The sequence below is a fragment of the Wyeomyia smithii genome, chromosome 3, assembly GCF_029784165.1.
Source record: "Wyeomyia smithii strain HCP4-BCI-WySm-NY-G18 chromosome 3, ASM2978416v1, whole genome shotgun sequence".
Classification (NCBI taxonomy): domain Eukaryota; kingdom Metazoa; phylum Arthropoda; class Insecta; order Diptera; family Culicidae; genus Wyeomyia; species Wyeomyia smithii.
The window spans coordinates 184,843,506-184,860,739 of NC_073696.1; the positions used below are offsets into that span (position 1 = coordinate 184,843,506).

General features: G+C 39.0%; 1 protein-coding gene across 13 annotated transcripts in view; it reads left to right on the forward strand.

Moving 5' to 3' along the window:
- The window catches only part of LOC129727325 (flotillin-2), a 380,442-nt gene extending 371,092 nt beyond the window's left edge, over positions 1 to 9,350 (forward strand). For 7 of the 13 annotated variants that reach the window (XM_055685055.1, XM_055685050.1, XM_055685052.1 and 4 more), the window contains 4 exons: positions 5,154 to 5,370; positions 5,433 to 5,568; positions 5,630 to 6,028; positions 6,088 to 9,350. In XM_055685055.1, coding sequence (XP_055541030.1) covers positions 5,154 to 5,370; positions 5,433 to 5,568; positions 5,630 to 6,028; positions 6,088 to 6,267 — 932 coding nt within the window. In that variant the 3' untranslated portion in view covers positions 6,268 to 9,350. Of the gene's footprint in view, positions 1 to 2,572; positions 5,099 to 5,153; positions 5,371 to 5,432; positions 5,569 to 5,629; positions 6,029 to 6,087 lie in introns of those variants that run through there. The other 6 variants (XM_055685059.1, XM_055685058.1, XM_055685057.1 and 3 more) reach the window with 5 other exon arrangements.
- The last annotated feature ends 7,884 nt before the right edge of the window (positions 9,351 to 17,234 follow it).

The following is a 17,234-nucleotide window of genomic DNA, read 5'->3' on the forward strand; positions in this document are numbered from 1 at the left end:
GACACCGCATTTTAAAGTTCAATCGTCCGCTTCGAATCAGCCTCTGTTTGAGCCGCTCCTATCCTGGGAAACAGACGCTCAGACAAGCTGCTCTCTAAGGAGAACAACTACCCCTTCCCAGTCAACATACGACCAAATTTCCACCGGTTCACCGATCTTCCCTTGGTTGCTCGTATTCCAGTCAGTGCCACGTGGGAATAGGGATAAGGCATTATGGCTTGAAGCACACTGGGGTCTATTTTATGCCAACTAGCACGGGTGTACTGCTGGTACGCACTGCCCAGACGATTACCAAACCCAGCTCTTCCAATATCCAATCAGTGTTGCTGAATGAGGTTGGCATTGACGCTGTGGTCAAGATATTCAATATTTCTCAGGAGATTCAATCCCGATTGTAGTGGTTTTTCTACTGTTACGACTCTTTTTACTCTTTTTCCTCTTTTTTGCAAATGAAATGTATGAAAACTAGCCCTCCCTAGAAATTTTCCTTAATTGCACCCATGAAAAAAACTATAAAAAGTTTTATTGGAAATATTCAAGTGGCCTACTATAGGAAACTCCATAAAAGTTCATTTAAATAAAGAGATAGAACAGATAGAAGGAACCAGTCTTCGGCAAAGTTGTTTCAAAGTAAACTTTATATGCAAAAATAGAGAAGGAAATTTTTTTTCACTATTTTATGTGGATTAATCACAAAATTACAACTTTTATAAAATGAAGAATAAATAATGGAACAGCTTCGCTGAAAATGATAGGGCTCTAAAATAATTCTTAGTTCATTTTCTCAGTTTTGGAAACAGTGGACAATGCCGTGTTGATTGCCACAATAGAGTCACTAGCCCTTTTGACTTACTTATGTTGGTTCTGCGTCCCTAGAACTCTGGCTGTCTATCTCAATCCCCTAAAGCCTCTCAAATGTTTTGAATCCTACTCAACTTGGTTGGTTCTTGATTCTTGATTTCTTGATCTTGATATTAGATTCACCGCAGAGTTGCACCAGTTGACTCATTGACTCATTCTTCTCCTCCATACGACGTTTTCACATACACTCCCAAAGATCGGCCTAAGCTTCCGCCATTCGAAAACTGCAATTGATTACATGTCCTCCTTACCACAAAGATCAGAATAATCTTTAATCAGAATAATAAAAAGTCACCCTCGAGCATCGTCCAAGACTCGCGCCCGTAGAGAACTAGTCATAAATGCGTATTGTAAATTGTAAACTTAGTACGGGAGTGAAATATGCCAGGCCTTAGAGTCTCGAGGAGTCGTGCCCACGAAAATGGTACGTTTCGAATTTTCTGCTGTAGTTGTTATTTGACGTTACCTATGATTCGAGATATACAAATTCATCGACAACCTCTAACTCATCTCCGTCCGATAACCACACTTTTGCCGATGCAAATCCTTGGTCTTGAACGTGATCACCTTTAATCCAACCGGTCCTACTTCACGTTGAGCTTCGTTCAGCAACCGCTCGAAACTTCTTAGCGACAATGTCAATGTCGTTAACAAAGCAGCTGAACTGAATGAATTTATTCAAGATTATGTTCCGTATGCTAAAACCTTCTAGCACAATGTTGAACCAAGGGCAAGGAAGACCATCATCTTATCGAAGTTCGTCGCGTGGTTCAAATGAAAGTGCACCTGATTCTCACACATCAGTCATCAGTCATCAGCCTGGTCAACTTTCCGGGAAAGTCACTCTCGTACATGATCTTTCATAGCGGCCTTAAAATCGATAAATGAGTGGTTCGTAGGAACTTTATATTCGCGACCATTCTGGAAGATCTACCGCAAAGTTTTTTTACCTGGATAATTGTCGACCAAATTTGCCGAGGAAAAACTTCAGGCCGGGAATCTGCTTGTTGTCCGTTTTATTGTACGTATGTATGCAGAACCAGCCACTCGCAATACAGTTCCTAGTGTTGGATTTGGCCACCGTATTCTGTTGATGAAGTTGAGCTTGTTGGTTGCAGGTCTGTGCCCTAATTCGATACTATGGTACTACGTGGAGCAGGCCAATGTGCAGTGAGTAATCCCCTGATGATCCATAGTTCATTAGGAGCCATCCACATTAGATTATGAGATGTTTAGCAATTTTGAAGAAATCTCCCCCCATCATCTTCCAGATCATATTTCTAACTTTTTTCATGTACTTCATTCGCCTTTAATAACGAATGTGGAGGTACCTAGGACGGTTCGGGTCCAATGAATTGCTGAGCAAACCCTTGTCTTGCTATGCTATCAGCATGTTCATTTCGGTTTTTCATACCTTGAAAGCATGAATTTGTCAGCTGGACCAACCAAACGAAGGAATTGACCTACTTGATCTTAAATCTAAAGGTTCGGATTGTGCTAGAAGTAATCCCTCACTATCCTTGCCTTCACGGGGTGGGTCATCTTCCGCTTTTCACTCATGCAATTAAAATTTATTCAGGGTATCGAACGCCTTCGGCAGTGGTTTTCTTCGGCAGATTTTCTGCACAAGTCATTTGCAAAAATCGGCCGAAGAAAACCACTGCCGAAGACGTTCGATACTTTACAAAAGAAAGCATTTTTTCGAGTACAGTTTTTAGAGGACGGAAATAGATTTGTGACAGGCCTTTGTAGGCGAGAGATGAAATCCAGCAGTTTCCACCGGGACCAGAGGATGCGGTAGTAGAGCAGGTACGCCTGTCATTGCTTGTGGCGACGCTATCGGTGCAGCCAACGATCATTGGTAGCATTATCATTCACCGAGGTTTGTTCCACAGAACCGACCGCGAAACGAACGAGGTACTCTCCAGGAGGGTAGACCCCCTCGAGTATGAAGTAGAGGCTGGTTCGTCAACAGAGTCACCAGGGCTCATGAAGGAAAATCCAACAGTGACGCTGAAGGTACGGAAAATAGACTACTGTAGTAGACAGAAGAGGGCAACAGAGAAAAACAGGTGTACCGCAATGCTCCATTCTGAGTTCGGTGTTGTGGAATGGCATGTATGACGATGTGTTCAAACGGTGATTGTGGGCTTTCCAGGTGATCGAAGTCTACGGCGAGTCAATCAACAAGGTCGCGTTGAAGGCGGCGCTATCCATACGTGTAGTGGAAGATTGTATACACTCCAGAAAACTGAAGTTAGCGCAGCATAAACGGAGGTCATCGTAGTGAAAGACCGTAAATCGGAGACGTCGATTAGTGCTGGTTAATACACTATCGTCTCAAAGCGATCCTTGAAGCTCCTGGTGGTGATGGTCGATAAGAAGCTCACGTTTGGGAGCCACGTCGACCTTCGGGAGCCACGCCAGTAGAAAGTTTCAAAGCCTGGGGATCGCATGCGCGTATCAAACCGTGTTATACGAGGCAATATGCGTCTTGGTTGGTCTGGCCTATCAGCATCATCATTAAAGAGGACGTAGGGTGCTTCGACCAACGAGACACAAGAGGTGTACGTAATACCAGAGGATCATCTTCGATGGATGGCTCGTTTCTACTAAAGGTAGATGAACACATTGACTCATCCCGGCGATATCGGGAAGGATCGAGAAGCGTCATGGAGAAGTTAGCACAGATCCTCTCAGGCCATGGCTGCTTCAGGCATTACCCATAGGTCACCCATGTGTCCACAATGTATGGGTGTGGGGAGAATGTGTGACGACGAGGCACTGCTCTTCAGAGCAGTCAGTGCGGCTGCTTCCCAGCCCTCGCGTTGCTAGGCATCAATCAACGGATCAACCATCGAAATGCCAGTGTAGCTAGCTCTATGTAGCTAGCTAACTGGTTACAAAAAATGCATGTTGCGTTAAAGAGTTTTTCACACATTCCAACTCCGATAGTCATTCTGTATTTCAACTACCAGCCAGCGCATACAAGTAGTCCAGTCCTTTTCAGGGCTCAACATGATAAATTTCACTCCGAAACGATTCTTCGCGGCTACATGTTGCTTCAAGCTGTTCGATACCATCCTAAACTTCACTTATCGTTCTCACGTCTATCTCGTCCAATGTGCCATTTAGGTGTTCACCGCTCACCGTACGTTCATTCGTTAAAATACTCTTATCTTCATCCCGGCACATTTCGGCTGTAAGCCGTCGCGTGATACATTATTCGTAAATTTTCGGATTTCCAGCAATTACATCCAGAACCAATGACCATAACAGTTTCATGGCACCATGTGTTTGTCGTTGAGAACAAAAAACCATGGATGGAATTGGTTTTACGTTATATAACTTGAAAGAAAGACAAAATGGGACAAAATATGCGGGTACATTTCATAAGTACTCGCATATTTTGTCTCATCACATATAAATTCAACCAGCAACCGACAGTATCATTGGCAACGTAGATTGTACTACAGAAAAACAACATTAGTCTAGTTAATTAAATGACATTCTTCCATATGCCTAAAATAATCCGATATACACTAATCTGGAGCAAAATTATATGTTTGCAGTTTGTACCACTATGCAGTGGGACTGTAATGCGGGTACTTTCAATATGGGACAAAAACAACTTGGTATTTTTTTCATGTTTTTCCATACAAAAGTATCAATTTTAATTTTTTTTCCAGAAAATATGATAACAATTAAGTCGATTCCCGATGATAACTCAAAAGTGACCAAAATCAGTATGGGACAGACAGATGAGTTTGCTGTTATATGTAAAATAGTCTGTTTTGTTTATTTTCAAAGGTCTTTCATACGTCCAGTAAACCTATTCCTTGTAGAACAAAATGAGAATCATTAATAATATTTAACATATCTGAGATCGTAGATTGCTTCGTGCAAACTGATTGAACTTTTTGATTGATAGTTTTAAATTTTTGGAGTTTTAGTACAAACATATATCAAGGGCAATTTTGTTTTGAAAACATCCTAGATACAATTTTTCATGAACTGTTACCCATTATATATCATAACACACTGCTGGTAAAATTACAAGGCCCACAATACTCTGGTCAACAAGTAGTTTGGACCATGTCTTTAAATGGCTGGTTTTGTCTAGATATCGATTGTCCCGTTACAATGTCAATCATATGGATGGGCACGCTGAAGTTGGCGTTAATTATTTCTGGAACATGTGTAGTTATAAAAAGGTACCTCGACCCCCGATTCAACAGTATACAACTAGCAATCCACTAATGACTGTAATATTTTTTACTTACAATTTATAGGAACTCTTACAGTCGAAGAAGTGTACAAAGACCGCGACCAGTTCGCCGCACTGGTGCGAGAAGTCGCAGCGCCTGATGTTGGCCGCATGGGGATCGAAATCCTGTCGTTTACCATCAAGGATGTGTATGACGACGTTCAATATTTGCAGTCGTTGGGCAAAGCACAGACGGCCAGTGTCAAGCGAGACGCAGACGCCGGCGTTGCAGAAGCAAACAGGTGAGTGATTCTTGGTAAAAAAAAATAGAATTGTTTCAATGCTCTTTCTCTAATTTGTGCAGAGATGCCGGAATACGGGAAGCTGAGTGCGAAAAGAGCGCAATGGACGTGAAATATTCGACGGACACAAAAATTGAAGACAATGCTCGAATGTATAAACTCCAGAAGGCTAATTTCGATCAGGAAATCAACACTGCGGTACCTATACGATTGCTTTTGACTTTCTAAATAATCCTAATTGTTTGTTTTGAACTTCTAGAAAGCTGAATCCCAACTTGCGTATGAGTTACAAGCAGCTAAAATTCGCCAAAAGATTCGTAACGAAGAAATTCAGATCGATATAGTAGAACGCCGTAAACAGATTGAAATCGAAACGCAGGAAATTGCTCGTAAAGAATGTGAATTATCTGCCACCGTAAAGCTTCCGGCGGAAGCTGAAAGCTACCGTGTTCAAACCATTGCGGAAGGTAAGCGTACGCAAACGGTTGCGAATGCCAGAGCAGAAGCAGAACGGATCAAAAAAATCGGTGCCGCCGAAGCAGAAGCGATAGAAATGATTGGCAAGGCCGAAGCCGAACGGATGCGGATGAAGGCCAATGTTTACAAACAATACGGAGACGCTGCTATTATGAATATAGTGCTCGAGTCACTGCCAAAGGTAAGTAATCTGGATACCAAATTCATGATGTGTTACTCAAATATTACACCAACTTTTAGATCGCCGCCGAGATTGCCGCTCCTCTGGCGAAAACCGAAGAAATAGTATTAATCGGTGGTAACGATAATACGACCGCTGATGTGACGCGTCTCGTGGGTCAGCTACCGCCAGCGATAAACGCGCTTACTGGAGTGGACCTGTCAAAAGTATTAGGTAAAATACCTGGTGCGAAAGCATAATAAATACAAAATTCAAGCATGCAATGATCGCAATTGTTGAGCCGTAAGATGTTCTAGCAAATCGTTAAAAAAGGTATTCAATTACAATATTTTCAAATTTTAGTACACAATTCGTACTCATGTTTGTCTCCGAGTAACAGAAAAACAACACCATTTGGTTTACCAAATATTCTCAATTCAAACCACCTTCATGCTTGACCCTTTTCATCCAAATTTATACTATAATCAATAAAAATGCTAACATATCCGGATAACTGAATTGAGCGGTGTAACTCAAACTAATAATTACAATTTTACACACATTTTAACCACGATTTCGAAGAAGGGTTTACGCAGAAGATAACAAGAACAAACTCAACGGTTCAGCTTTTGTTTTCAATCAAACACTTCATTCACAAATGTCCAGCCGCCAAAATATTAACCAAAGGGAAATGGTTCCGGCAGTCGACCATGCAGTAACAAAGCAAGTCCATGTTTTGGCTTTAAAGCACCTTTCATTTCCGTAAGCAGTGAGTAGGATTCGAAATAACAATGATATTCATAAAGGTTCACATACCTACATCGGATGTGTTACTCTGTTCTAGAACATGTAAATTGATATTAAAAGCAACTTCTCGATAACTAGTTTAAAGAATTCAACGTACATATATATTACTATCTAAAACGAATTACGACTGCCATTGCGGTATGAACCAAAGTATAAATCGCCTTCTTCAAATGCGTGTGTGCATTTTTGTACGTTTATAGTTCATTTGTATCCTTGATGCATGTTTTGTTTAATGTAAACTCAACGTATATGAAATAGGGTATGTACGGTCACAAAATGATAAGTTCGAAACGTTTAACACAAAAATCGTTTATTACCGTTCAAAACCTTTAGTTTCTAGTTAATCCGACAAATCCAATTGCAAGTGGATTGGAAGTCATTGTCAATTCGATCAACATTGCCCTAACGAATTCGGCGATAGCTAAATGTTTGACTCCTCGAAAGAACTGTTCAATCATCATCAAAAGATCACCAATATACAAACGCAGCATCGCGATCATGTTCGGTCACCGAAATGTGACAACGATACAGCAAAATTTATTCTCGTCGGTTTTTCGTAGACAGGTTGCACAGTGTGACCACCGTAAGTCTATGTTGCATTTTATACACTCACAGTTTGAAGTCATTATCCGGTAAATCATATTTTTAAATCTAAATTTTATAACTGTAACAAATTCCGTTTATTACACCGTTTCTGTAGTGGTGTCGATTACCGCATCTAAAATGTATTTTGATGGCACAAAACTAGGGTGGCCACCCAACTCTCTCCCAGCGAGTAAAACCATAAGTTTGTAATGGTTCTCGCTGTTTATGCATTTTTACAACCCTGATAAATAATTTCGTTGGGACGGAGAAAATTTACATTCGACTGGAGAACCATAAATTACCTCCCACGCTCGAAAAGGTGGCACTCTACACAAAAATACTACCAGTAACGATGTCAGTATACCGTTTTTAGTTGTGGCCAAACTTGTGACACATGAAGCAACTGCATTATTATCCTTCTTTTATTTTTATAGTTAAACTGACTCAACATTTTTTAACAATTCTCGAAGCCAACTCGTTGAATCTTATTGAATGTCATAGAAGACATTCGTGTAAGACGCCAATTCTTCCCCTGTATACATTCTAATTTAGCTGAAAGTCGATAGCTGTCAGTATCCTTAGACTAGCGGAAACAAATAATATGTACATCTCTATCAAAATCCACTGGCTTAGTAAACTATTGTATCACACATCTAGAGAGAGAAAATAGCGAATCAAAAAGGCTTCGGTGAAATTTCTTTAATCAAAAAACCCAAAGAAAAATCGCAGATTCAATTATTCAGCATTTTTTAAAAGCCATCAATAGCCTTGCTAACACACAAATCGTCTTATAGCTGATAAGTCTAGAAAAAATACCACTTTCGCCGTTGCATTATTCCTGCTTGTAAAGAAATACGACTATGCAGCTTTAAAAAGCCAACATGTGTGGCATGTTCGCTTGCTCTATCCGCATAAATAGTTTCTTTCTTCTTCTTATGCCACGCAAAACCTCTAGAATCGTACAAATTCCTCGATCTAAAAGTTTAGTAAATCATTACACTGTTGTCATCTCCAGTGCACAGCATATAGAATCGAAATTATACTGAGTCCTAGTGCAAATTCACGACAAACCGAGTTCACATCCAGAAGAAGGAAACATAACTAAAAGGTAAACCTAACTGCAGATACAAAATGTATATTTTTATACTACTTATATATATTGAGCTAGGCGAAGGAAATCAATATACAAATGAATGATATTAAAATCATATTTTTGAAGTCGTGTAGAGCTAGAAAATATTCTAATGGAATAAAACTGCAAAAGGTGTCGGAACGCATCAAGATCAGTTAGCTTTTCTGCTTGTTCAGCCAGATTTAAAAAAAAAACTATAGTTTCACGTTTCTCGCTGTTAAACGTCTGCGAATCAACCAACCAATAGCAACCGTTTTATTTATCTTTCAATAAGTAAGATGTACGAAACTGAACCAAATGTTACTACATTTTTAAATCACCTAATTTCGAACTAACACCAACACTATATATTATAAGTTCTACAATGTGGAGGGTGAATTTTTATCTTTAAACATATTTGAACAAAAGTTAACCTTTAATGATAGGAATAAAGAAAAACGCAATGGATCATGCAGAAGGAAATTTCCAAACGAAATAAAAAATCCAGCAAACTAATTATAACAATATTCAAACTATAATCCTTCCCAAGTTATGCCACTTCTTGATTTTTCTTTTCTTTGAAGTGTGTGAATGTGTTCCAAAATGATCGAGCAAATTGTGTAATCTTGTAAAAACTCACGTACATGTTAACCTACACGAAACTTATTTCTGACCAAAGTAAACAATATTTAATCACAGTCATCAGCAACCAGTGGTTAGTTTCTAAAAATAAGCGTTGACGATGTAAAAGAAATAAAACTTTTAGTAAATATATGCAGAAAATGTGTAACACTCTGATGATTTAAATAAAGAAATATGTAAGCGGTATGAATGAAACAAGGCGTCATGAATATATTTTGACTAGTGACGAAGAGTGAACAAAGCAGTTGAAACTCATCTTCAATATCTTTGAGGTTGCCGGATAGTACCAACCTAAAGTAAAATACTGTCAAAATTTCATAACATGTTATTAACACGTTCTCGAGTTATCGCTCTCGAAGTGACAATACTTCTGTCATTTTGGTTTCCATGGGAAAAGTGAATTTTGTGTTTAGATTTAGCTTTGCTGGAAGCAATGTTGGAAAAAATAGTGTTCAACCAAATCTTGATTAGTATTACGAAACATTTGCTCCGTAACTTATTCAACCGTGAAATACTGGTTTGTTCACAAACGACACCAGTACTTTTCCCTTTTACGGTAATGCTTGTCATTACAGAATAGTGGCAGTATGTACCCTGAAAGTAAGTTAGGAAGATGTGAAGTATATATGTTTTACAGGACTGGACCCAAGATTGAACCTTGAGGCACACCTTTACTAAAAAAAATCTGTTGGAATTTTAATTCTGAGTTTGATCGTTAGTATCAGTTATCAGTTATAATTTTGATTATAAAAAGGTGGAAAACTTTTAACAATTTCACAATTTCAGGAGCAGTTACGATAAGGTTGTTTTTACAGTTTTTAGGTGATTTGATTCCCACAAGGTCATTTCGAGACAGATTGCCTTAGAGCTTCTAGCAATTATAGAAAAATCTTAGATAGAATAGCTACCTATAATTGAAATAAAATGGGAATCGAAACTCAATAAATAAATCCAAAAGACAATTGGATAATATATCCAGTAGGCATAAAAATAATTGAATAAAATCAGAACAATATGAGTTGCAAAACTAATAAAATTGTTGCAGCAGGCCGTTCTTAAAGTTTTTTATAAAATTTCATGAATGTTGTCAGAATGGACATTCCGAAAAAAATCTTCTACACTAGGGTGGCAATGGCTGTACGGAAAAAAATCATCATCGAGTTAAGTTAGTTTTGTTTATTAGCTCAAAAAATGCCCTGTACAAGATTTTAGCTGAATCAAAAATGGTTTACAGGTGCCTCAAGCTCTTTCCAAAACGTCGTGTAAAAACGTCGAGATCTGGTGTTATCTTGAAACAAAAATATTTGGTCGAAAATCGACCTTCAGGGATTACTAAACCACTACAAATTTCATTTCAATTGGTTTTGGAACCACTCTAGTTAACAATAAATGAACCACCCCAATGAAAAATCAACTCCAAGATGCCTAATAAACATTAAAATAATTTACATGTGGTATGGAGCAATTTGTATGTCGTTTTACAAGCCTATTCTAAAATATTTCATGTCGAGCTCGGCTAGTCCCAGCAGGTCGATTCTGGGCCAATTTTTTCGAGAAAACGCCATACCGACGTTTTATGCATTTTCAAGCCATTGGACATTGAAAAAAATATATCGATTTTCTCAATTTCATGTACTCCCCTCTTGGTAAACTTTCGAGAAACAAAAAATCACAACTTTGAGCGCTTTGAGGCACCACCTTGCCATGTCCGAATGAGCCAAAATTTTGCCCAGGCCATTTTTTTGGACCAATAAACAAAATGTTCATGTTCGTTTTCTGAAATTTGACATGACTGGCTGTGCTGTCGGACACTACAGATTTCCAGCCCCTGATCTCCAGGATCCCAAAGAGAAGATCGGCCTGCTGAAAAACAACAGAGGAGCTGCAGTTGACCAATTCCTCAGCTAGCTGTTGAAACACCGTGCAGGCTAAGCACTTGCCAAAGCGCTACACTGGGTTATTGCCAAGATGTGGGAGAGGAGGTAGTACTGGAGGAGTGGATGAAGGGTATCGTGTGCCCCATCTACAAAAATCATCGGCTCGATCATCGACTTTAAATCTGCATACGACACAGTTGATCGAGCTCAGATCTGACAGACTAAAGGGTGTTACAATAAAAAGTTGGTCAACCTGAACACCCCTCATTTTCTAGACGTGTGTACATAGTATCATGTCATATGTTTGATTTAGACATTTGCTCTTCAGTTTTGAAAATGGCGTCTAAGCGAGAGGAGCACACGTATCAAAATTAAACGTAGTAAAAATTAACGTAATAAAAGTGTTTGGAGAACTTTGTCGACTGCTATGAAGACCAGATCGGGTGGACATCGAAATCCGAAGGCCGCAGAAATGATGAAAGAGTGGCCAGCAGTTTCAAGCGGAATCTCAACCGAGATGTCGCAAGCAAGACGGGAGTGTCGTCTACAACTGTGAACCGAGCTAAAAAATGAGCCGAACTGTCGACTCACAAAAAGCTGGTGACTCCAAATCGTGACGATAAACAAAACAAGTCGGCCAGACAACGATCACGAAAGCTGTACGTGAAGACGCGGACGAAGTTTGATTGCGTGGTACAGGATGATGAAACTTACGTCGAGGTAGACTTTCAACAGCTTCCTGGACAGGAATACGGAAATTGTAAGAGGAAAGGTGGCGGTGATTTCAAAATACATTAAGCTGTAGAAGTTTGCAAAGAATATCCTTTGTGGCAGGCCATCTGTTCCTTTGGTTTGAGGAGCAACATTTTCCTCGCGAAAGGTTCCGTCAATCTGAAAATTTATGTGCACGAGTACCATGGGATGGGTTGAAATTGATCAATGTTTGTAATATTTTCCAATTTACTAGCTTCATGTACATTTTTCCCGAAATAGGGTAATCGTTCCACTATTCATCTCAACAGCTAGGTGCACCTATATTTTTTTTTTGTTCACACAACATTTATTTGACACGGCACAATACAAATTAAAGGTGCACATATATTCATCTTATTTCTCTCATTTGACCAATTTACCGTCAAATTTCTACAAATTTTTGAAAGTAAATCTATATCTATTAAAAATTGACTATAAATTGATAAAAAAGGCGTGATGAGATGAATATTGGTACTGAGATGAATATAGGAGCGATAACCCTAGTATATATTTAAAACAAGTACTGGTTGTGTTCTAGAAAGCCTCTATGGCTATTTGTCAAATTTCTATCGTCTACTTAATGAAATAAATTCGAGAACTCTATAAGGTACTATAAGATAAATCGGGATGAAATTGATCACCCTTGAAATCTGCACATTCTATTGGAAATGTGCATTTTTCCTATATATTCATGATAAATGATGAATCCTGAACTGAAAAATATCAATCACAGCTATTTTAGAAACGAAAATAACGATATTTCAGGTTAATGTGAACGAGGACGAACGTTGCCCTAGTCTTTGTTTTGTCACCACCAGAGACATCGCACCCAGGCAAACTATGCTCCGGCACCATTGGTTAAAACACCATCCGTCTCTTCTTATTTTTGATGAGCAGAATAGCCTAGACTATCAGTAGCCCGTCCAACAGCCTCGTTATGACTTCAAGCGTACTGATTACGATGGATTGCTAGAAGCACTGCTAATTTTCGACTGGGCAAATAATCTTAATCCTACTAATGTCGATGTGGCTGTAGATGATTTTCTTTATTGTTACCGGATTGATTGCCCGTTTCGTCCCACGAATGAGAGTACGACCCCGGAAATATCTTCCCTGGCAGTCAACAGAACTAAGACGCTTAAAACAAATTAAGAATGCCACATTCAAGAAATATTCTGCAAGTGGTACGTTATCTTTGTTGACAATTATATTTTTTTAGCTTTTATCAATTTTTACTCACTCCTCCAAATTTAACGTAATTAACCCATAATGAAGATTACTTCAAGTAAATTCGATACTTTTTTTGTTTTGTAAATTGTAATTTTCAGGTGATCAACTTCACCCCACTGATCAATTTCACTCCATTCTACGGTACCTGAAAAAATGTCTGTTGCTTTTCCTTAAGCAACACAATTGTTTCATTCTGTTTTGGTCAGATTTGGCATCTTGCCATTACGGAAAAAAGGTAATAGAGTGATCTACCACAATAGTCCAGGTAGTGCCAAAGGACATAATACTTCCCAACACACCTTTTAGAAAAATACTGTGCTATCATCAAGCGGAACCTCAAGAAGACACGAGAGTCAGTTATCAACGTTCAAAGCTAACTGGCGTTCTGTGGCGAACAAAGTGACCAAGAAGGCTGTACGAAACATGTTGGAAGGAGTCAAGAGAAAGGTCCGGTAATTCGCATTCGCTAATAAGAAAGCTTAGGTGAATATTTTTCCTTTCGAATTGAACTGCCCATAACGGCATATCAGTCCCATCTGGAAAATCAACGAGTTGAGAAAACAGCGCTTGAAGATATTTTTCTTGTTTTGGGTATTTCACCCGTTTGGAGTGGGTCATTCTTATTTTTTCGACATAATGTAATGAAATAGACCTTAATCATAACTTCTACATTAAGGAATTGCCTTTTTCGTGAAAATTACAATGAAAAATAAGGAAGAGACTGATATGCGATTATTCTGACCATTGAGTAGCAAAATAATAGCATACCAGTCTCACTTTCAACCGCTCTGTGTAGGAGTAGTCATATTTTTCTAAAGTATTTTGAATATGGGCACACGTATATGACCGCCGACAGCTTCTTTGCTGCATGGAGAATGACGAAAACGTCCACCCATCACTTACTTTAGGGTCGTCGTTGAAATGGGAAAATATAAGGTTGTAGTCTTGGATATGCTGCTGGATAATTTGCTTTCTGTGTTTCGCAATACGTGCTGAATAAAATTATTCCGCATTGGCCCGTGCATTTAGTATATTAGAAAAGTGGTATTGAGAAAGGACAGTTTCCAATTTCAGTACAACAGTGACTTGATGGAAGACGACGGCGATGGAAAGCGGTACAAGCTGTTTTTAGCTAAGCAACTAAAAACGATTTCTTCTGAGTTTTGACCATTTCAACTTGAATGATCATTCGAAATGAACAGATTATCCACAGAAAATTACCACTTCACAGAAAGAAGCATTGCTCGTTGCTATTATCCCTCTGATTGACGAACCCACTAACCTTTTGGGGACGAACTTCAGAAAATGTTGCAGTTTCAGTGTCTATTTTAAATTAACTTTTGTGTGGATTTGATTTGAAAAAACCTTGGATTTATCAATTATTTGGTGATTTTTTAACATTTAAAAGCTTGAAAAACAGCACCAAGTATATGTTATATGGATTGAAGAAAAAATATGGCCATACTCAGAAAAAACATTGGTGGGACTGATATGCGATTATTTTTAAGATGGGACAATTTGACCTCACATTTTTTCTGACTTTTTTCAAATAAAACATACTTTTTTGTTTCCTTAATCGATAGTAAACCAAGAAATAGATGGAATTTCATATTTAACTCAAAACCGATGAAAATCCATATGGGACTGGTTTGCGATTATAGGCAGTGAACTTGTAACAAAATATGACTTATCTTGGGTCCTTTTGAATCTCGAAGAGGGTTACGGCAAGGTAATAGTCTATCGTCCTTGCTATTTAATATCGCTTTGAAAGGTGTCATATGTAGGGCGGATTTCGATACGATTGGCACGATATTCAGGAGGTCTGTTCAGCGCTTTACAAAACGCTGCGCTGACCAGTCCGGTGGTCCTCTACGGCCACGGAATTTGGACCAAGCTCGTGAAGAACCAACACGCCCTTGGGGTTTTCGAACAGAAGGTGCTGCGTACCATCTGCGGTGGAGTGTAGATAGAAGATGGATCATGGTGGCGGCCGATGAACCACGAATTGCATCAGCTGCTGGAAAAACTACTCATAATCCAAACGGCGAAAATCGGTAGAATACGGTGGACTGGGCAAATCGTAAGAATATCGGACAACAGCCCGGTGAAAATAGTTCTCGATAACTACTGAACGAGGCGACCAGGCGCACAACGAGCTCGATCAACTGAAAGACGATCTGTGTAACATCCGCAAGTGGCATGACACCAAATTGAATAATGACGTCTTCTTCGAACAGTAAGGGATTTTTCGACATGATGCGGACCTGTGAGGTAAGTTTCCATCTCATTCGTGTCGATGTAGGGTAAAGCAAAGCAAAGCAAAGCCTTGGTGCTACATTCCTATTCGGAACTCGACCTTCTGTTTATTATACACAGACTTACTGTTTATTATACACAGACTTCATGTAGAGTATCGGCCATATAGTATTTTTATAGTCCGGAGGGTTTTTGAACTCATAGAGAACTAATCTTTTGCAAGGGAGCTGCGTAGCCGCAAGGTTACAGAGTTCGCTTTGTCAAACGAATGGTCGTAGGTTCGAATCTTCGTAGAATCAGGCCATTAGATGTCAAAACTGGACTTTAATGGGTTCATTCTCAGGCTCTTCACCACTTACCCTTCCTTTACGCTGAAATCCATTACACCTTTGCCGTGACTTCCTCTTATCAAAAACATGAGTCCCTCTTATTAAAAAAAAACTGGCCAGAAGATGACGCACGATGAAACTTCTGGTGATATTTGGCAAGAGGAACGAGCATCGGTATAGTAGAACAGTAAGCGTGTATAAGGAAGAGTATCACATTACACACAAGCACTGATAAACAATAATGTTAAGCATGCCACTTCTCAATAGAGATGAGTGACTTTTCACCTACGCACAGTAATAAAGTTGCTTTTGTTTCCTCCGAACTGTAAATCATCGCATCTCGTTGCTTGCTTCGACTTTTATCACTTTTTACCATTTTTGGTCGATGATGTTCAGCAGCTTCTTCCGATTTCTGATAGCGAATGAAAAATCTATTTAGAAACAAGTTTAAAACACACAATGAGTGTTCAACTGAATATTTGTCCAGCTGCTAAAAACATAGCATTGCAAACAAAACAACTATTTGTAAATATTTTCCTCAACTAGTGGCACTAACACATTCGTACGTAAAAAGGTCTATAGTGGTATTGCTAAGCATAGAAGTGGGGGATACAGCAGACACGCGGGCATATCTCTCAATAGATCTACGATTCTAGTCGCAGTGAGGAAGTCCATACAGGAAAAAACTTTTGCAGGAAGATGCTCTACAATATGGAGAATCATCATGCAAAAAATTAACGCTCTAGGACATCATTTACCCCCTGGCGATAAAATAACAAACCTGGCGATAAAAGAGCCGACACCCTTTATCATTTCGATACACACACACAAATTATTCGAACCTTTTTATTATTTAATTATACAGCATTATTTTAGTCGCACTTATGGAAGGTTTGGTCTAACAACAGTTTCCTGTTCAAGAAAATCTATATATACCACTTTGCGATTTTTCATTTTTTTTTTCATTTAACAACGCCCCATTCCAATGTCATACAAACTGTGGGGCTTATGCGGTCTCGATCAACTCTATTATTGGTTAAGCTAATTCGTTATCGATATTGTTTTGGGCACATTTTGCATGTGTGGGATAAGTACAACGATACACCGTGCCCCAGTTCTGTGTCGAGAAAACTTCCAGGTCGAAAAGATCCTCGACCAGATCGGGAATCGAACCCGCTATCACAACCTGTGGGAGAGCTAGCCGATCGACATCGTTAACCACAGAACCACGGGGACCACTAATGCCATACATTAACATTAACTTGAAATTTTGACCGCTTTGAGACTTCACTTCCCGAACGAGCTCAAATTTTAAACCTAACCGCTAAATCAAATTCAAGGGTTATATTTTTCCCGTACATTGTTATTATATATTCAGTAGTGGGCACCATTCCACTAATTCGCTAATCGCTAATGGCTAATCGCTAATGGCTAATCGCTAATCTTCAGTTAGCGGTTAAGCGATTTCACTAATTTTCGAGCTGGTTAGCGAACTGTTAGCGTCGCTAACATTTTAGCCTTCGAAAAATCGCTAATTCGCCTAATTCTGTATTGTACTGTGAATTGCTGATGACGTATTTTTTTTTTAATTTTTTTTTAAGGGGGGAATTTGTTAGTAGCTTAAGTATTTATGATAA